This window comes from Dipteris shenzhenensis, chromosome 22 (assembly GCF_047967505.1).
Source record: "Dipteris shenzhenensis isolate YYH24624 ecotype China chromosome 22, Dip_SZ_1.0, whole genome shotgun sequence".
NCBI classification, from domain to species: domain Eukaryota; kingdom Viridiplantae; phylum Streptophyta; class Polypodiopsida; order Gleicheniales; family Dipteridaceae; genus Dipteris; species Dipteris shenzhenensis.
This window is the reverse complement of record NC_141617.1, coordinates 54254010-54275641: the sequence shown is the minus strand read 5'-3', so window position 1 is coordinate 54275641 and position 21632 is coordinate 54254010. Positions and strand designations below refer to the sequence as shown.

Below are 21632 nucleotides of genomic sequence, written 5' to 3'. Positions count from 1 at the left end.
TAGCTTTTTACGTTTTAAATAAGAGTGAGAGTGAGAGTGAGAGTGAGAGAGAGAGAGAGAGTGATCTTCCAGTTTTTTGGAAGATTTTGTTTCTTCACTTGCTTATTTTTGCTTAGTCACTTGCTTCCTTTCTTCTTTATTTCTTGTTTTCTTTCTCTTCTGTTTATTTGACGTATTTTACTAAGCACTGGGTTTGCCCAAGAGACTCCGCGGGTCTTTAGAAACCCAGTATAGTTGCTTATGCTGGGGCACTGATGACGACATAAGTATTGCTTTGCTTGCTAAGTATGTCTTCCTTTTGTTTTTCTTAAAAGTTTTTGTTTACCTCTTTTTTCTTCTCTTTCATATTCTCTTTTATTTTCTCTTTTATTTTCTGTGCAGATTTTTTATCTTTAGAACAATAAAAAATCTAAATTTGTATGATTGGACTTATTGTAGTCTTACAAAGGTATATTTTTAACACCGATCTTGAGACCACAGCTTGTTTTATGGTGTTAAAACTATCCTGTTGATTCTGTTTCCATATAAAAGGTACTTTAAGGTTAGATTAGTCAATGGCGATACTCTTTCGGAATATCCTTTGATATGCCTTCGATAAAATCAGACAAATCCCAAGAATGATTGCAAAGCGGTCAAATTCTGAGGGATAGGCCAAGTCAGTATCGTAGCCACTTTCTTTGGATCCATTTCTATCCCCTCAGGAGTAATAATGAATCCTAAATATTCAAGTTTTATCATACACAGTACAATTTTCCTTTTATTTACATAAAGACAGGCTTACCTCAAAGTATTGAACACTATTCTTAAGTGTGCGTGATGCTTAGCAATATTTTTGTTGAACACAAGATTGTTGTCAATAAAATGTACTACAAACGTCTCGATATACGTACTACAAACGTCCCGATATACGGGCGTAGTAAATCGTTCACAAGCATGATGAATGTAGTTAGAGGATTGGTAAGTCCAAACGGCATTACCAAAAACTCATAATGTCCAAACCTGCTTTTAAAAGCGGTTTTATGCACATCCTCGGCTTTAATACGGATCTGATGGTAGCCACATTTAAGATCTATCTTACTGAAAATTATGGCCCTATGTAACGTATTTAGCAAATCATTGATCCGAGCCATCAGATACCTGTGCTTAACAGTGATATTATTCAATGCTCTGTAATCTATACAGAGGCGAAAAGTATCATCTTTCTTTTTTTTTAATGTCACTGGCGAAGCAAAAGGTGAGAAACTGGGTTGAATCTGTCCCAGCTTGAGGTATTCTTTCAGTTGTCTTCGTACCTCCGCTTCTTCGGTAAAACTTAACCTATAGGGAGGTCTATTTACAGGTTCGTTCCCGGGATTAGTTCAATCTTATGCTGAATATTCCGCTCTAGAGGTAACCCATAAGGTAACACATCCCTAAAACAATCAGAGAACCCCTCTGCTATCTGATCAGCCAACTTGGCCATTTCTCCATTTTGGGTAACATCAGTGCTAGCCGAAGGACCATCAATCGGATCTACCGATGCTGTACAAGGAAACAAAAACTCTTCTTGAGCTTTTTGAACTTCCATTACAGAAACCAATAGTCCTTGAGGTATATCTGTTTCATCTCACAAGACGTATAACACATCATTCATGTTGAATTAATAAATGCGCTTTTTCCAATCTATGCCTAGATTTTTCCTAGAATGCCAAGCGTTACCTAGGGTTATGTCTGCATGAGCAAGCTTTGTCATTTCAAAATCAAGCTTCTCAGCATAGTTCTGAATTCGAAGTTCCAACTGGGTAATGCTTTGGTCCCATACTTCAGCTGGACTTCCATTTGCGATTCTGACTGTATATGCATACTCAGATGGACTAGTCTTTAATTTCAGGCTCTTTACAAGCTTGGAGTTAATTACATTGTGCGTTGACGCTGAGTCAAACAACACAATGACGTCATGATTGGCTACTTGTCCCCTCATCTTCATTATATCCGTATCATTAAAGGCTGTATATCTTGTTGTTGCAGGCTTTGATAGGATATTATCAGGTACACTGTTTACTAGCTTAGCAACAGACACACATAAGAAAACAGGTATCGACCTTTGAGAAGATCCCGCTAGCTAAATCTTTATCTGTTCTGCTCTGGGACTTTCTCCATTTCCACATCGCATTTTGAGATTACCATCTCAGCCATCCGACGATCCTTGTTTTGTGGACAATCTTTCCACTTATGAGGCTGAAGGCATCCAAAATACAAGCCCTCTCTCCTTGCTTTTTCTCTTTGCTTTGGGTTCAAAGAAGACTTCGACCAATTGACCAAGCCCGGGCTGCCATTGGTGTTACTTTTCTTTTCACTCCAATGGTGGTACTTGGTTTAGGAGTCTCAACTGGCTTCGCTTGCTTGGCTTGACAACTAGGCTGTGAGGCACTCCCTTTGCTAATCCACTTCTTCTTAAACCTAGTTTTCTTCGGGTACTCATACCGAGTCCCAACCTGCACAAACGCACTTGGTCTATTCCCTTTGGCATCCTCATAGTTCAGGGCTATGGCAATTGCTTCATCTAGCGTGTTCGCATACTTAGCCCGAACTTCCATCTTGATTCGATCATTCAACCCAAAGATAAAATCCTTTACCTGCACCGACTGAGATAGAGGTTCATTAATTTTCATTACACTTTCTTTGAACTTATCAGTGTACTCAGCCACTGATAAATTTCTCTGATGAAGGTTTTGATACTGATCTCAAGCTCGGAATGCTTCGTTAGGAGTTAAGAAGTGTTTTCTAAATTCTTTTTTAAACCCCTCCCAAGTAGTGGATGCCACTCCATCTTTCTGTTGTTTTATCCACCACCTATCCGCTGTCTCATTAAACATATGGGTGGCCTCGCGGATTTTCTTCATATCATTCCTGATTTCACAAATCGAGAAGGCCTCGTCCCATTTGTGTAACTAGGTCTCTATGATATCGGAACTACGGTCTGACATCTGACTAGAATACTTTTTTGGCCTATAATTGGCAATATTAGGCACCTTAGCCCTCCTAGGCTCGACCGTATGAACACTGGATTCAGGCCCCATTGGGGCTTTACTCTTCTCTTTACGAGATGGTCTAGCAGACATACTATGAAGCTTTTTTCTGAGCTCGGATTGCCCTACATTTGCTTACAATTGTTGAGCTAAAATCTGTTGCAAGGCATCGTCTAATAATGTAATTCTACCAGACAGTGTATGGCCTGCTGGGCATGACACCTGCGCGGTCGGCCGGAGTCCTGACTCTATGGGATCCACTCTAGAAGCTGCTTCTTCAACTTCCATTTAAGTCGATTAGGGTTTTTTTTTTTTTTTTAAAACACTACCTAAAACTGTATTGACAAACTTTTTTTCAATCTCACAACCACAAAAGGTGTCTAAACAGGCGTAACCATCAACTGAAAATAGCTGAGAACCAAGATGAATATCTTTTTCCTATACTAGGGAAATATGTGCAACACTGCCTAAAACTGTATTTACAAACTGCTTTTCGATCTCACAACCACAAAAGGTGTCTAAACAGGCGTAACCATCAACTGAAAATAGCTGAGAACCAAGATGAATATCTTTTCCCTATACTAGGAAAATATCTGCAATCTCAAAATAACTCAAATACCGAGGGCAAATGAACTAGCATATACCCCAACAAAATTTAAATGGCATAGAAAGCTCCTTGGTCATATCTCTGTTGCATAAAGAGATCAACTAGTCCCTATAAGCCACTCCTAATCTGTATTTATGATCTGTTTTGCGACCACCTGCCTTTACACTGGATTCAAGAGAGGATCAGCCATGATCAACAAATACCCAGGCTCCAGTCTCTCTTTTTATTACTTATGTGACGTCGATTTGGCTTCTGCTCACCAGTAGGTCTTCGAGCCTCTCACCTTTGAGGAGCAATCAGTGAAGGAGAGGAAGGTTGGTATGGACAGTGGAGCTTCAAAGCACAGGTCCAACAAGGAGTGGTTCAAAACCATGGAAGGTACTCATCCTGATTCCAAGGTCACTGATGGGGATAACCGGTCATGCCCTGTGAAGGGTGTCGGTAGCATTCCATTCATCACGATTGCAGGAAACGAGGAGTTGATTTCTGGTGTACTGTATGTACCGAATTTGTGCAAGAACCTATTGTCTGCCAATCAGATGGACAAGCACAATATGTTGGTCTTATTTGACAACGGCAAGGTCACTGTCACATCCAAGGAAAACGGATAGGTGGTGGCTCAAGATGTCGAGGAGCATGGGCTATATCGGCTCAACGCTTTGTTGGTGCACGGGGACCATGGCAGATCCAGATTATGGCATAAGCGGTTCGGTCACGTCAACTATGGCACTCTCTCCGAGATGTAGAAAACGAAGATGGTGGATGGACTTCCACCGATTGCAGGCAATGTACGGTCTTTGTACTTGTAACAACTAACAAATGAGAAACTCCCTTTTGTCTTGCTGACTATAGCAATTGCAAGTACAGCACATAGGATGTTTCTTGATGGGTGTGCCTTAACGCGCATTATAGTAAAATCTGTTTTTGATTTCATGTCTGTATTCATGTTACATCCATGTGATGCTAGCTAGCTTCCATGTTTTCTTCTTATTCATGTAGAGGCTACCTTGCTTAGGGTAGTGCACACATTTCTTAAATGTTCCCTATGCTCAACAATACTTCTAGTGCAAACCAATATCTCATCAATAAAACTTCCCGATATATGGACGTAGTAAATCATTCATCAACATGACGAATGTAGCTAGAACATTGGTAAGCCCAAATGCCATTACCAAAAACTCCTAGTGACCAAATATGATTCGAAAAGTAGCTTTGTGTAGATCTTGAGCTCAAATTGTGATCTGATGGTAATGACAATTCTGATCTATGTTACTAAAAATTACAGCACTATGCAATGCATCCAACCAATGTCTTGACATCGTATAGTTGTGCTTGATAGTGACGTCAACTCTTCATAGTTGATACACAATCAAAAGGTACCGTCTTTTTTCCTTTAATTTCATGGGTGAAGAAAAAGATGAGAAATTGGGTTGAATATGTGCCAACTTGAGATTTTCTTCGAGTTTTCTATGCACCTCAGCTTCTTCTTAAGAACTCAGCCTATTTATTGGGTTCCACCCTAGGAATAAGTTCAATCTTATGTTAAGCATTTCTTTCCAGGGTAACCCGAATGGTAATTTGTTCTTAAAACAATTAAAAGACTCATTGAGAATGTGATTGGCTAATGAGGCCATTTGCTGATCTTGAATAGCCGAAGAATCTATTGGTGCATCCGGACGACTCAACAAATGCACAACAAAGAAACAAAAACTCACATGGAGTCTTTTGTACATCCATAGTCGAGATCCAAGGACCTTGAGGAGGATCCTTCTCGCCTTGAAGAACTTATTATAACCTTCCAATTCAAACTTGTAGATATGCTTGTGCCAATCGGCAACAAGGGTGTCACACCATTCTAAGAGCTATATCTAGATGAGCAGGGTTGGTAATTTCAAAGTCCAGCTTCTCCGCATAGTCTTAGATGCTTAACTCCAACTGTTTGACCCTTTGGTCCCACATCGCAATTGGACTCACATATTGTATAGGCATAGTCAGATGGGCTGGTTTTCAGCTTCACTCTTTTTACCGGTTTGAAATTAATAACATTGTGCATTGATGTTGAGTCAAACGATACAACGACATTGTACTCCGCAACTTTACCCCTTTATCTTTATTCATGCCATTTTGACAAAATCAAAGTACCCCATTGCTGCGGGTTTAGATAGGATATTATTAGGTGCATTCATAAGTTTTTTAGAAATAGAAACACATAATAAAGAAGTTTCTAACTCAAGAGAGGTCCCGCTAGCTGCATCAGAAGGTCCTCAGCCCTAGGAATCTCCTCCATTCTGGCATTGCATTCTAAAATTACTGTTTCAGCCATGTGACAGCTCTTATTTTTATGACAATCCTTCCACAAATGCGGTTGAAAGCATCTGAAACATAAACCTTCTTTCCTTGCCTTCTCCTTCTTCTCAAGAATCATTCTAACCAAGCCTAGGATGGCGTAGAAGGTTACTTTCTCTATGGTGGTACTTGGCGGTGAAGCACTATCAAGTATCATAGTCTGCTTGGCTTGATTATTTGTTTGCTTTACTGTTCCTATCATGATTTTTTTTTTTGGGGTGGAAAGTTGGTTTTTTTGGGAACTCTCGTCCTATGCTTTGGAAGCTTCAATTTAGAGGCGTCTTTGGAGCTTCATTTGCAGCCTTCATAAACATATGCATTTCTTCGCGAATCATCATTATGTCATTGTGAACTTCACAAATGGCTTGCTTCGTCTCGCTTGTGGAGCCACCCATCGATAACCTCTGAGTTCCTATGAGACATCTCTTTACATATTTTTCTAGCCTATAGTTTGCTAGATTGGGCTATTTTGGTTCACCAATTTCTATCATTTGAACATTGGATTTGGATTCCATTATCCCTTTTGCCTTATCCTCACTTGAGGATCTATTTGTCAATGCATGAATACCTCTACGTAACTCTTCATATCCCTTGTTGGCCTGTAATTGTTGAGCCAAGAACTGTTGTAAGGCATCGTCCAAGTTCTCAATCCTCAAGTTCAATGAATGGGGTTTGCGTGCCATTGGGCAACACTTGTTGTGTTGGTTAAACTTTCGATACTATGTGGTTCACACGTGAGGTATCATCCTCGGTTTCCATTTCTCGATGATTGCTACTCTGCATGTCTCTAGGGTTTTGGCCTTTCTAATTTTGCTTTGTATTATTAAAAAAGGATCCTGCTAAAATAAAGGCAAGTTTGTTTTCCATTGTACTAAGGAAAGTAATTCATGTTCACAAAATTGTAAAAATCATGAACTAAACGTCCAACCTACATATATCTTTAAAACTAGATTTGCGGTAGGCCGTCTTTTCATCGTGGAGCAAGTAACTACTAACTCGAAATTGAAGCTGAATTCTACGATTTTATCAAATTTTTAAGGAAAAAAGAGAATGAGTAAAATAGTGGACATGAGACGCAACATTGGATCTGTTAGGACCCGATCCTCCCTGCAAATGTCAAGGGTGGTGATTTAGTATTGATTTTGTGATGTCCATATTTTGGAAGCTGACGTCCAACAAATACATGAATAAGGCGATACAATAACTGATCCTCGTTGCAGTTTTTACAATATTGCCAAATGGACTACAACTCTTTCAATCTTGCATCCATCTTGGATTTCCTTGCTTCCTCGCATCGATAACATGCATTAAACGAGAGGAATGTTGTAAGAATTTAGATTGAAAACAAGAAATTTTGAATGGACGAGTAATTGAAAATATTTATATTACAATATATAATATACAATTATTATAACCACACATAGTGTGGACGGGGAGGTGGCGTGCTTCCTTTCCCAAAGAGTTATAATATGAGGGAACGGGCCCTTCTCTGGGTATTGAGATAACGAGGATATAAACGCCGATAATATTAGTGCCGAGGATAAGTCTCACGAATGGATAAGAAACTGGCATATTACTTGAATGTCAATAGTCGTAATCGTAGTCGAACGCCGAGGACTATATCTGGAAAAGTTGCCAATGTGATCCTGAGAGGATCTGTGTGTGTCCTTGAGCGGGATGATTCCAACATTCTCAGTAGACTGTGGACAGCACAAAAAGACAACTATCATTAGAGGAAGTCCGAAGTAGAGCACGTAACATTCTCACTCTCCACTTAGCCAACGTTACGTGCCTCTCCAACCTCGAGAAAATGGGAGTTTAATCACTGTAGTAAGTTGAGCTTGTAGGCTTGTGAGAGTAAAGCATAAGGTGATGTCGCGAGGCTCTCAAATCTTCACATGCCAATAAGCCCAAACTTGCAAATCAAGTAGACCATCCCTTCAAATCAATAGGTTTGAAACGTGTATATAGTCTTTTTATTGTGAAAAGCACCTATATGCTTTTAGTGCTTTAGTCAAAAGCTTATCTTTCATACCAAACGAAATCAAGGGCATAAGATGAAACTAGATCAAGGGCTTAGATTCATGACACGTGGCTCAAGGGGGGGGTGAGAAAACCCAAACATCTCCCTAGGCTGCCTGCTGTAACAAGCCATAACAAGAGAAAGGAACCTCACTGGTCGATTATATATCTCGATCTTTTGGGTGTCAAGCCTCTTTGATCTCTTTATTTCTGTGGCTGACCACGCAAATGTAAACCACCACACATGCATCATCCAACGTGTTGGTTTGCCACAACCGCCAACCTCTAATTGAAACGGTCACACAATCGTTATATATTGTTGTGACGTGGCTTTGTAATGTAACCAGTGCAAAAGACGTATGTAGATGAGCATAAGCTAGCAAGGTAAGAAGCATTGCCTATAGTAGCAAGTTGAGAAGCAAAGGTCACAATGAGCGGTAATGAGTGATAAGTCCGATAGCCATGAGAATTTGAGCGACAGAGGCGAGAATGATCAGAACCAACTCATCTTTTTGGGGGATTCGCAATCTTTGTTACCACAATGAAACCCCTTTTTAAAAAACGTGGACATGTCTCTATGCCTCAAATGTTGCTCTAGTGTTCTGTATATCTATAGCTTGCAACATCTACCACCACCACTTCAACTCCTCATGTATACCCACCTGTAGATCGAATGCTCGTTGTGTTTAGCAACGATCAAGCAAATCAAATAGCAATTGCGTAAGATTGTAGAGGACCATTGTCCTCTGTCAACTAGGCTCCAGTAGAAACTCCTCCGAGTGGCATGAATTAGACAGTCTCTCTAAGCTTGGATCTGTAATCCACCTTTGCTGCAACCTCGCAAGCTCTCGATCATGGTGTCTTCCTCATTGTGACATTGCAAGCAAACACATGCTCATACTTTTGATTCATGTCTCCATCTATGTATCTCCCTAATTTAAAACTATCACACAACGTCGAACTCTGTTTGATTCCTCTTGTAGGGCGAGACTACAAGCAGCAGCTCTTTTTATACGAAATTTACAGCAGCTGCTTGTAGGGCGAGACTACAAGCAGCTCTTTTTATACGAAATTTACAATAGTAAGCTCCTTGGAAATAATTCGCCAAGAACCTTTCCCAAACCAAAACCCAAGTTTCAATAACTCCAAAAGCGCAAATCAAGGGGCAAGGTAATCATTTAGCCGAAGTAGGAACAATGTGTTTGGATCAAAACGCACACAACTGGATGGATTAACAATTGAGATGAAAACTAGAACATCGAAGGAAAAAGGGCTCTGATTCTTGAGCAAAATATTATTGATCTTGCAACCAAACTTCCACAGCGCACCCCCAAATCAGCTCGACAGGATTTGCAATGGCAATAACAAATCCATACCCTCTTAACCAAAGGCTTTGATACCAAATTGTCAACTTTCCATTTGCTTTTCCTAATTAAAACCACCCAACCAGTTTCGATCTTGGATTCTACACATGCTCAACGCATACATCATCTCACATAGGCATATCACCCTCTACCTCGTTATTTAGATCACCCCACGACCCCCTAGAAGGTTCATTACCTAACATGGCTTCTTGCCATGTGTCTAACTCACGTGCATTAACCTTTAAGCCCTCTTGGGTGCTCAAAATAATTTCTAGTCCCTAGGCACATGATATTTCTAGTCCCTAGGCAAGGACAACGTTTACATTGCCCATCCCTCTTACCAATTTTGTGACCCCTGGCATTCATTCAAACAACCTTATGTAAAATTAGCTAGAGAAGGGTAGCCATTTTTTCTAGTATTTGTTTTTCCTAGATTCTACCAAATCTGGCCTTCCAGCATAGGATATTGTCATCTTGAGTTCAAGACCCTGACCATCTCTCTAGGAGTGGGATGGGAAGCATGTGTGAAGAGTTCACCCAACTAAACTCCATTGCAAAGTTTAGGGCTGATCCGCCCTACCATTGAACACTTCCTTTCCACAAAGTTAATCTTGATCTTATCATAGCCCCAGGTTTGCAAACCTTCTTATGTAGAATATTGGCTGTAACGAAGTCAACATCATTTAAAGGGGAGTTCTTATGAATCACAAAGGCCCATATAGAGTCAAGACTCATAAAAAGATCCTTTCCCAGAGAAGATGAGTTGACTTTTAATAGTCTCAAAAGCTCAATCAGGTTATTGAGGGTATGCTTTGAGCATATATTGTAAAAGGAAAACTAATTGAAAATTGCATTTATCCATATTAGAATTTGTATATAATAGTGCCAAACATTCAACAAGTTTTATTATATTCATGATGTATGGATTTCAACCTAGAGTCCCAATTGACTTGAAAATGAGAAATCAAATACTTTCTTGAAGATATGAATCAAATGCTTAACTTAGCTAAGGATAGCATTAGAAAGGCTCAAGATGAGCAAGGAGTTATGCAAACTCATTGTAGAAAGTTGGAATTTGAAGAAAAAGAGAGTCTCTTAGGGTGCCATAAGTTTTAGAAACGTAAGGACGAGTAAATGTCCAAAGTTATCTCCTAGGTATTGTGGACAATTCCTAATATTTAAGAGAATTGGAGGAGGAGGCTATAGAGTACATCCAATTTTCCATGTAAGTAGACTCGAAAGGAAATTCAGAGATGATGGCAATCTCATTTGGAATGAAATCCTAGTTGAACTCGTTGAACCTACATCTGTACTATATGTACCAAGAGAAATTTTAGATAGACAAGAAAAAATAACAAGACATACGATATATTAAGAATGCTTGGTTAAGTGGAAGGATAGCTTGAAGAGAGTTTGACATAGGAAAGGATAAGCAATCTCCAGAAGAGGTTTTCCAATTTTGTTTTTGAGGATGTAAACAGTTCTTAAGGGGAAGGGAATATTATGTCAACTGTAAATATCGAGACCATGATATAAGGAGGACACCAAGAGGTCTTGGTAGTGCTTGCACTAAGAAGGGCTAATATCTAGGAGTATCCCTATTTGTCTAGACACTAATGCAAGGGTTTATAGGTAGGTCCATTAGAGGGCTAATGTGATAAGGTCCTTTGTAGGACACATGGCACCATGGGATTGATTCAAGTGTTCTTGGACGGAGGATCCTAGAGAGACCTCTCAATGCTTGGTGATTTGAAAGACAAAGAAGGCTGTATAGTGCTAGTCTTGGTAGTCAATGATGTGTCTTTTGTCGAGGTGCAAACTTCGTGAGTTAAATATTGTGTGTAGGGCAGGCCTAACTTGAATGAAGCATGCAAGTGTTGTGACTTGTAGCATCTCAAATCTATTCTACCCACCATCCTTACATCCTCTATCTAAAGTTTGTGTGTGAGTCAAATATGAGTTATTTCCTCTGAAAGAGGGAGTCAAAGACGAGTTATTTCCTTTGAATTGGCTTGAAAAGATGTTCTCATGGACCTCAGCAAGAAAGCATGCCCTTTGGTCAGTCGTACCTTAGTAGCTGGCATCATGCTGAACCTGGTCATGTAAAGGTGAACCCGACATTCTGACATTATCCACCTGCACACTTTGGCTAGGGTTAATAACTTTTGGTCTCCTTAGTGGTAGAGAGCATGACCTTGGTTTTACCAAGGTGGGTCTTCATGTCTTAGCTTTCACATGATGCTTGTAATGAACCATGCTATGGCCTTCTCATGTAAAGCCATGACCACAGATATGACAAACTTAATGCATATTTTGAAGTTGCAAGATGAGATGAGCAGGTGGTACTACATGAATGGCCTTGCAGATATCCATGAAACAGCGTATCAGCGTCTGGAGTGATCTAAGGTGGAAAGATCTCACATGAAGTCTATCTGGCCTGCCACTCTCGTACCCATCCACTTTGCATACTCAGTGATGTGCATCTCCAGTGCTGATCCATGTACCTTGGCCATCAAGTGTTCAAGTGACCTATTTTGATACTCTGATGTTGCTTGCATTCATGGGGTCTCGTGCTTTAGTCACGTCTATTAGAAAACAGAACGGATTAAGAAACAAAAAAAGGCAGAATGCGGGAAGAGTCTAATTACTTGTCCCACCTAGTATACAAAGCGACACATAGAACTAATATCTAAAGTGAAGTGGAATATATTATGGAAAGAGTTGCACTATCTCTAACTAAGCTAGAGCTGGCCAACACTTTCAGAGGCTGCCACATGGGGATTATGAGCATATGGTGACATCCTCGAGATTAATGATATCTTCCTGAAGACCCTTTGAAGGTGATCTAGCTGTCACTGAAGATGAGGAGGGAGGGTCTGAATTCAGATGTGATGAGATCTTTCCATTTTGGAAGACTGGATGGCTTTTTACAGTGGGTGAAACCCCCAACTTCTTGGTATTTTTTCTTATTGACGATAAGACAACTGTAAAGATCATCTCTGACGCTTGGACAAAGGAGGCTGTGATAAATGTTATGTCCACTCTTTCCTGACTGCCCTCGTGAATTATTGTTAACTGCTTTTGCCACATGAATTTCTGTTGCGAGGTTACAGATAAGAATTGGGAGATGCAGTACTTGTTGGGTTCAACATATCAGTTTCGTCATCAAATGATAGTGAAAAGCTGTCCACAATTGTAGAGTATTTCTATATCATGCCTTGTCAGTGATTGTACTTTTTTTCATGCACCCATTCCAGACCAGTGCCTCTTGACTCTGGTGAGGCTATACTTTAGACTCTAGAGTGAATATTGTAACCCTTATAAAGCTCTACCTTGGATGCATATTTGTGGATGAACTGATTAGGTTTGATCACCCGCTTCAAGTTTGACAGCACTAGCTTTGAAAAGTTTGGTTACTTTCGGTTGAAATTTGTTTGGAATATAAGCAAGAACAGAATACAAGTTTACAACACGGGGTTTTAAGTTTCATCATTTGAATATGTTATTAAGCCCCATGCTTCCTGTTTGCATTCTGTTTTAGTTGCATGAGCAACAATAGAAGTCTGTCAATGAGTCAATATTAGAATGAGCATGCACTTTTATAGGTTAACATCTCTGGCTATAATATTTGGAAAAATAGCTAATATTAAAGCTTCAATTTTCATTGGCCGTCTCTTTGTGCAGTTGTTGATGACTGCCATTGCAGTATTCAAAGTAGATGACTTGGGTCGAAGGCCTCTTTTGATTGTTGGTGTTAGTGGTCTTGTGAGTTCCCAGTTTCTGTTTCCTTGTGTTTATTTTGGGTAGCACATACTACATTGAGGCTATATATTATCTAGTGTTGTGCCTGTGTGCATTATTATGCTCCCTTATCCTGACGTGTTTACGTTATTAAACTGGGTGTGTATTACTCTTCATGGTTCGACTGACATACATCACTGCAGGTGTTGTCTCTTTTCCTCCTTGCGGGTTACTATTCTGTTGGACAAGGATATCCAATTCTGGCCGTGATTTCTCTTCTTCTTTATGTGAGCTGCTATCAGGTGAGTTCATGTGTGGCTTTTTGATTGACAAGTTTTTATGGGCAAATAGAACGTGCAGGAATAGATCCAGAGTTACTCCCCTGTGATATCCTGATAAATGGACGTGCTGCTTGAGATTTCCTTTTCTCTTTTGCCTTATAGAAACAATAATTTATTGCGACGACTGAAAGCTCCATGTAAATTGTGAATTGTATGAATGTGATGATTTAGAGGACTATGGAATGCCTCTATCCCCTCAACATGATGTCTTGGTCTTTCCATATGTGCCAACGTCGTGAGACACTCTTCATCCTATGTTTTCCACGCCTCCATGTATTTGTGCCCAATTAATATGCAATTGATATGTGTCGTATGACCAATAATGTGGCCCTTCGGATCTTTTGACCTTAGAGTGCAAGATGAGTGGTTGGCGCTCTATCTCATCTTTGCATCAAGTGTTGGATGGAATAAGCCAGGTCAAGAGGACTATACATCATCTGGTAAAACAATCCAACTGTTGGTACTCCAACAGAAGATACTAGAACAGTTACCCAACTGATACTACCACCGGTGCAAGGTCTGCTACTACTACTGCACGGACACCTATATCTTAGAGCTAGATAGCCCCCTCTCAAGTCCATACTGATACATTGTCACCAGATCAATGAACTTCAGCGCTCCAAGGACAACGGGAAAATAACAACTCACAAGGATCAATCAACTGTGTCTGGATTCCCGCACTAGCAATCTCCTGAGCCATCCAAATCTTCAACAGCTCATCAGACAATAGCTGCAGCAGAACACTAGGGAACCCCCTTTGGATCTGCCACGTCATAACGTCCAAACAAAATACATATTGGTAACATACTGCCACATGAGTCAGCTCCTTATGGCTTGAGGTCCTGCTTGAAAGCCTGCCTCAATGATAGACTCCCTTCCTACTGCACCTGACTGGCAGATCCCCCTGCCACAAGCAATCCTCCATCTGGATATGAAAAGCCAGCTGCTAGAACCTACCTCGTGCTACTAAAAGGCTGGAGTATACGTCATTGTGGCGGTAACATGGGCCAACTGGTTGTGCTGGGCCCCTCAACGTTCTTTTCAGGACACTGCCAATAATGACCTTTCTGGCCCCATCGGTTACACATACGAGATGCCGTGAGTGCTTCTTGTTCCTCAACTGCCAACTGTTTTTGCCTTTGTGCTCAATTGCTAAAGCCTCGAGCTAACTCTGATAGGTACGATCTACAAAGCGCTCCTCCTGATCAAGCACAATCGAAACCAATTCCTCCCAAGGTCAACTCATTCATCCTACCACTTGTGATCAAGGACGAAGAGAAGGCCCCATACTGAGAGCATAACTAGGACAGTAGAGTTATGGCCATATCGTTGGACGATATATGCCTCCCTACTTGGAGAATCTCCTGCTAAAGTTCCGGTAACTTGTTGATGTACTCCCACATAGATGAAGACTTCTTGGGTTCCAATAGTCGCATCTGGACTTCCAAGGAAACCCTCTTCATGGGAGAGGTTCGATTATACAAGGGGCTGACCCACCTCTAGGGCTGCACACAACCCTATAAAGAGGGCTCACCCCCCGCCTATGGGGGCTGCTCTCCAACCAAGGTGGCCGACCTGCAGGTCAGCACACCCCCTGCTCCAAAGCCTGGATCTCGGGCCTATAAGAGGCGCCTCCAGAAGCTGTCCGGTGGAAGCACAACAGGGCTGACATACCCGCATAGATCCGCACCCCTCCCGGGATCCTCAATGGCCATCGTGGCAGCACATGGACCAGCAAGAGGCACTGGATAGCCACGCAGTCCTGCCCTCTATCCTACTCTGTCCTCAGGGGGGGATGGGCACACCCACAACGAGGCCCTCTCTCCGGACTGACCTATCCTCACATTGGGCAGGCACACCCACAAGCACTAGCCCTCTCTCACAAGTGACATCAAAAGATGTTGACCTCTAACATCAACACCGTCACTTTTGGGCCAAAAATGGTCTTTTAGCAACTCGCTAGATGGATTTAGGATGTAGTGGAATACACAGGTCATGCATATGCATGAAGCTGCATGCACATGCACAACCTTTCTAGGCGTCATGCATACACATGAAATGTGACCAGCTCCTAGCTTTGGTAGACGCTTTGCTTCTGCAACAAATTTACCTACCCCCACAGATTTGTTAAGGCCTTGTGGAGCCACTGTTGACCTGCACATGCTGCCCATGTCCTGCATGCCAACAATCCATTCAAATAGCTGTGAATCATCTAGAGATGCCGTTCATGTCCCTCATGCACTTGTGCTGCTATGCAGCTCCTCCATCAATCCTCCAATAACTCCACCTGTCATGGCAACCACAAAGCCAAAGACAATTTCAAGCTATCACTTCAGCGACTTATGAGCATGCATACGCCACAAGCTTCACACACCAAGCCTAGTCATGTTTCATGTCTAACAAACGCTTGATGAACCATCAAACCACATCAACATGCAAGCAAATGCCAACACCAAACAATTGAAGCAAAAAGTCAGCATACAAGCGATCGTAATTCACATTACCAAACTCTCCTTATTTTGTCTTCTCACAAAAATTTGCAGCGTTAAGCAGACACAATCGTGCATTGAAGCTGAAGATGCTCTCATACTAAATGAAACACCTCCTTGAAGGTTAGTCCCTACTAATCTAGATGTTCAAGATCGACTCTACCTTCAAACTAATGCGCAAGACCACACAACCTTCAAACTAATGTGCAAGACCACCAAAGGTCACACACGGACACATCTATTGTAGGGTAGTACCACACTTCCCAACCATAGATCCATGGATCACCCCTGAGGTAGAGGCTAGACAACCCCAAACACCACACTCCCTAGTAAGACTATGTGCCACACCACATAGCCCCATTTACACATAAGTATCTTTAGGCAGACTTAGGCCTAATGGAGCTCTATCCGAGCTGGGTATTCTTAGGAGGCCCCGCTCCCGAGAATGAACAAATGATGCCCTCACTTATATATGCATAGTGTGTCCTAGGCATCTCTACCTCATGTTCTAATTGTCCCATGGTTAGGATACATGACTTTAGGTCAACTGGAGTTCCTTAACACTAGCCACGTTATGTCCAATGGACATAATATTCTTAGATTAGGATTAATTGAAACAAATCAGTCTGATTTCCTACACATGTTTAGAGAACTCTGATGTGCAAAAGACCCTTGGTTTCTCTTGGATCCACAACGGCGAGACCACCCATGGATTGATATCACCATGGAGCATCACATGGTCCCATCCTTGGAGAGCACGCAGCTGAACCTCTTGTATTGAGGCTCCATCTAATTCTCTTCCATAGGTCGAGCTTTGGTGATTAACCAGGTTTTGCTTGCCATGATCTGGTACATTGCTGTTTGTCAGCATTTCAACAAAGAGTACATAGGCCAACTTCAACAGCTGATGTGTGACCTTCTTTGGGCAAGAATGATCAAGATGATAAAGCCCCTTTTGCAAAGTGCCAGTGAGAACTATGGCATTGCCATCACGAAGATCATATACTAGGCATCTGTATCCATCGAAAATCACTTTGAAACCTGAAGTGGCAATTGCTGAAATTGAAATCAAGTTGACTTCAATTCCAGGCACAAAAAGAACATTTGTCAAAGTGACAGGATGGCTTGAAATGGATGTGAGCTGCACATCTCCAATTCCTTTTACAGCATAGGAAGCATTATTAGCACATGTGATAGTCCCCCCTCGAGGTGCATTAGCTAAGGAATGAAACAACTGTCTGCAAGATGTGAGGTGCTTGGAAGCACCACTATCAAAATAGACTGAGCATCATTAGCAGTAAAGAATGCATCAACTTTGGAGGGATCAAAGGAGCAATGGACAGCCCATGCCCAATCATCTTGGAGAGTATGTGCATGTGAGGCATCTGTTGGCTCGTGGGATTCAATTGCATGTGAGGCATTTACTGTCTGCTTTCTTTTTCTCCGAAGCAATGCGCTTCTTGCATTCTGAAATTTCATGCCCTGGCTTGCGACAATAGTTGCATCTTTTCTTCTTTGACTTATCTGCTGTATTTTGAGATGCATTGGAGGAATTGTCACCCTTCAAAGTCTCCAAATAAATATAGTATGGAATTTCAAAATTAGGGACTCTCCCCAAATTCAGAGTGAAACCTATTCATTATATCCCATTTTACCACCCGATTTCCCTCCTACAGTCGAGGAAATTACACATTTCGAATAAAAAACTTATGAGGCAATTTTTGAGCCCAAATCTCTCGTGAGGAGGGGGGGGGGGAGAGAGAGAGAGAGAGAGAGAGAGAGAGAGATGATATGATTCTATTAAAGTCCCCATGAGATCCTTCAGGATTTATGGGACTGGCAATTACTATCAATTGATAGTGATCCCTTACATCTTGTGAGATTAGATATTACAGAAGTTGTTATGATGTGAGCTAGCTTGTGGGGTAGCCATAGTACTGTCGCGATGTTCCAAAACTTCTTTAAATGTAGCTCCTTAGCTTTTTCGCTGGCTGTTGCAGTAGATTTTTTAAGAAGTTTTTTTTTTGTACTCATAACAATCCCTGATGTGTGTGTAAGTTCTACGTTTTAGGAGTAGATGCTGCTCATTCTACTTCCCGTAATTCCCCTTTAGGAAACATTTATGCACCATTTCTATCCTTTCCCAATAAGTGGCCAGGCTGGGCACCCATAGAGGATTATTGTTTGCACAAGCGTAGTGTATGGGAATTTTTCTCATTTCCCAATCCTACAGATGTGATTTTCTGCATTTATTTTGGAAGCTATATAACGCTTTTAGGCCTTCTAGTATTCTCCGCTCCACACATGCATTCCATTTGTTGTTGTCTGTGAAATCCAGCCCCAGATATTTATATGTGTTGAATGTCTCTAGGGGCTCTCCTTCAAAGGTGACACCCACATGTTTATTACGTGATCCAATCACCATTATTTTTGTCCTATCTATGTTGACCTGTATTCCCTGTGTCTGCAAATTTTCTCAATGTATCTAAGTGTGCTTGCAAGTTCTCCTTGCTCATTGTGAAGACTACCACATCATCCGCATAGGTAAGCATTATCAAAGCATATCCTGCAATCTGCACTCTCCCTGCTATGTATCTTCATCCACTCTTCTAGATCATCAATGTAAAGGACAAAAAGTGTTGGTGAGAGGGAGCATCCTTGCTTCATCCCTATATCTCTGCTTATGACAACTTTCCTCTTGGAACGTGATCCATCTACTAGTGGCTGTGCTAGCTCTACTAAAACTCTCTCATATAGTTGATATGTTGCTTCTCTGAGTTCTAGAGGGACTTGGAAGTTTTTCTAGCCTTTCCCATAATTTCTTACATGGGTTTGTATCGAATGCTTTCTTGAAATCAACAAAGCATCAATAGACAACTTCCTTCTTATGTTTGACTCCTGCTGCTACAGCCCTAATGGCCACTAGATGGTCAACTGTGGAGTGTTTAGGACGGAATCCTGCTTAGGATTGTGCTCTGGTCCCTTGTTCCTCTGCCTATTTGCTGATTTTCTGCTCCATATAGCTTTGCCACCATTCTAGAGGAAACCCTTCTTCCAGAGCCATATTAATAAGCAAAGTAAGCATTTTCTTTGTCTTCTTGCCCTCCCATGTCAGCATTTCTGCTACCAACCCTTGCATGTTCCATTAGCTAGCTTTTTCAGGCCTTTCTCCTCAGTTATAATTTCATTTGATGCCTTGATAGTGTAACTGTGTTTGATTTTCTCTTCCCCTTCTCTGAAGGCATTTGACAAACTATATCATTTCTTTCCATTGCGCTTTCCTCTCTTGAGGTTTGTTTCCATGCAATTTCTGAAAGAATTTCCTGGGATTCAGCTCCTCATAGCTCTCAAGCTGTTTGCTCTTGAGAAATATCCTTGTCTTATCATTTATGCCTTACTATTTGTTTATAGGTATGTGCTTTGTTTTCTTTCTCTGCTGTGTCTGCTGCTTTCCACACTTTATTTGCATCCTTACAGTCCTGATCATACCAGTGATTACATGGCATCCCCACACTCCTCCCTTGCTCTTAGTGAAGAATTTTTGGGCTGTTGACAGCAGCATATCTGTTATGTATTTGCTCATTTCTTGACATGTAGTTGGCATTTGTCCATGCTTCATTGCTGTCTCTATTTCCTTTTCATAAATGTGAGCCTGTTTGTAATCCATTTTTAACCTGGGATGTGTGGGAGTCTGCTTGTTTTTCACAGCATTACTTGTCCGTATTATGCCTATAGACATTGCTCTGTGGTCAGACTCAAGAAAGTCTCCTCACGTTTGATATATTTAATCATGTGTTTTGCATGCGGGCTCGTGATCCCATAGTCACCTACGGTTCATCCTTGAGATGTCTTGCATAGTGTGAGGAGTTGCCTTCCCATATGTATGATTTCCCCTTTATCCTTTGTCCTTTTCCATCCTCTTCCGAGAGAGAGAGAGAGAGAGAGAGAGAGAGAGAGAGAGAGAGTAAAATAGTGGTCTCCATTGATAATAGGTTTCTTTTGGGCCAATTTCATGGCTGATGGTTTCGGAAATTTTCCCCTTGCGTACAAGGGGCCGAGCACTGAGCATTGCAGTTCTTGTGAATTTCGCTTCAAATGCTATCGTTACATTCGCATTTGCTCCCATTCAGGTACACACTTCCCCATATTTGTACAGAGGGTGTGTAGGAGTTCTGCTATATGAAGTAGCCATTTATTCAGTTTTGCAAGTTGTAAGCTGGTCATTCAGCCTTTAGAGAAACTTTTGTACCCAATCTACCTTAAAAGAATAATATATTCTGATTGTGTTGAAGAAAATAAGAGAGGATTGGAATTTATGGGAGGTGGCTCACATTGAGTATTGTAGCTGTTCACTGTTGAGAAGGCTACTTTCTATGCCTAACAGACTTGTTTCAATTGGCAATGTTGGAACTTGAAGAGTCCATGGCTTGCTTATGTTTTTTAACATTGGAGATTGACCTGATGTATATGGGTGGCAGGATTTACTGGGTGCAGCGTTAACATTTTTTGGATTTGGTGTCATTGGAGTAATTGCATTAGTGTTCATCATATCTTCTGTACCAGAAACCAAGGGACTCAGCTTGGAGGAGATTGAAGCCACACTCTTGAAGAATTAAGCTACTTCATCTCTAGAGTCCTGACAGAAACTAGAGATGACGCTATGCATATGTGTGGATGTAAAGTAATCTACACGAAATTGGGTGCTGATGACAATGTTAGGATGTCATTATATCTAGTCCTTGCCAAGCATGTTGGAGTTATAGTTTTCAACATATGGTGTCTGTTATAAGGCTAAAAGTGCACTAGATGTGTTACTTTTCCAGGATGACTTCGGGCATATTTCTGGATTTAATTGGCTATCTGCTCCAAGAAGAAGGAAAGAAATAACAACTTTATCATTGTGTCAGTGTGACTTCAAAGGTAGCAATTTTGTAAATTTTCAAATATTCACCTAGGTTTTTTTTTGTGAGCTTTATGAATCAACTCAGGTGCTGCATGAATGAGAGAGAGAGAGAGATATTTGGTACTGTAAGCTGCTAGATTCTTCTTTGGAATACAAGAGGACTGCTTTGCTATGTACTACGAGATGAATGATTGTGAAGGATAATTGTTGTCCCTTCCAATTGAAGAACGAGGTGCTGTTTTTCTTTTTACGATTGGTTGTGTAATGTTGGGTAGGAATTTTGTTCTTTTATTCACGCAATCATAATCAAGCATGCGACATCGTAATAATTTTTATTTAGTTTATGGTTGCACATGGGTTCCTATGGTACTTTCCTGTACTTACAAAAGGGGAAAGCTGTGGGATTAGCAATAGCAAAGTTGTGGAGGAGGTGTATGCGACAAGCCCAAGCCAAGTTTTAAGATTTCTCCTCTTCCATGGAACTCTCAAGTAGGTGTGGTCCATGGACATGAGTATAGAGGTTGTTGGGAGCTGAGTGAAGATCGAGCTAAGTGAAAGTGAGTAAAAGAGTAGAGGAGAAACAATAGTGATGTTCAACGATCATGGTGGGACAAAAGCAGTGGAGCACTATGACATTAGTAGTGCTGACACTAGCAAAAGCTTTGGCGGTCACAACAAAGCATGGACTTCATGAGATTACATGTGTATTTGAACAAGGAGGAGGAAATCGGACTAAGGTTCACAATCAAGTATTACCGGCGGACAAGGGCTTTTTATTGGACTATGGACAGGTTCAAATGTTTGTTGATGA

The 21632-nt window shown here is 41.1% G+C and overlaps 1 protein-coding gene across 1 annotated transcript in view; it reads left to right on the top strand.

The window, feature by feature from the left end:
• LOC147888300 (D-xylose-proton symporter-like 3, chloroplastic) overlaps window positions 1-20996 on the top strand; it is a 44738-nt gene extending 23742 nt beyond the window's left edge. Inside the window, exons 11-14 of the mRNA XM_087393128.1 lie at window positions 13032-13112; window positions 13292-13390; window positions 19911-20048; window positions 20397-20996. Of these exons, the coding sequence (XP_087249254.1) occupies window positions 13032-13112; window positions 13292-13390; window positions 19911-20048; window positions 20397-20534 (456 nt within the window). The 3' untranslated portion in view covers window positions 20535-20996. The remainder of the gene's footprint in view (window positions 1-13031; window positions 13113-13291; window positions 13391-19910; window positions 20049-20396) is intronic.
• Window positions 20997-21632: the final 636 nt, after the last annotated feature.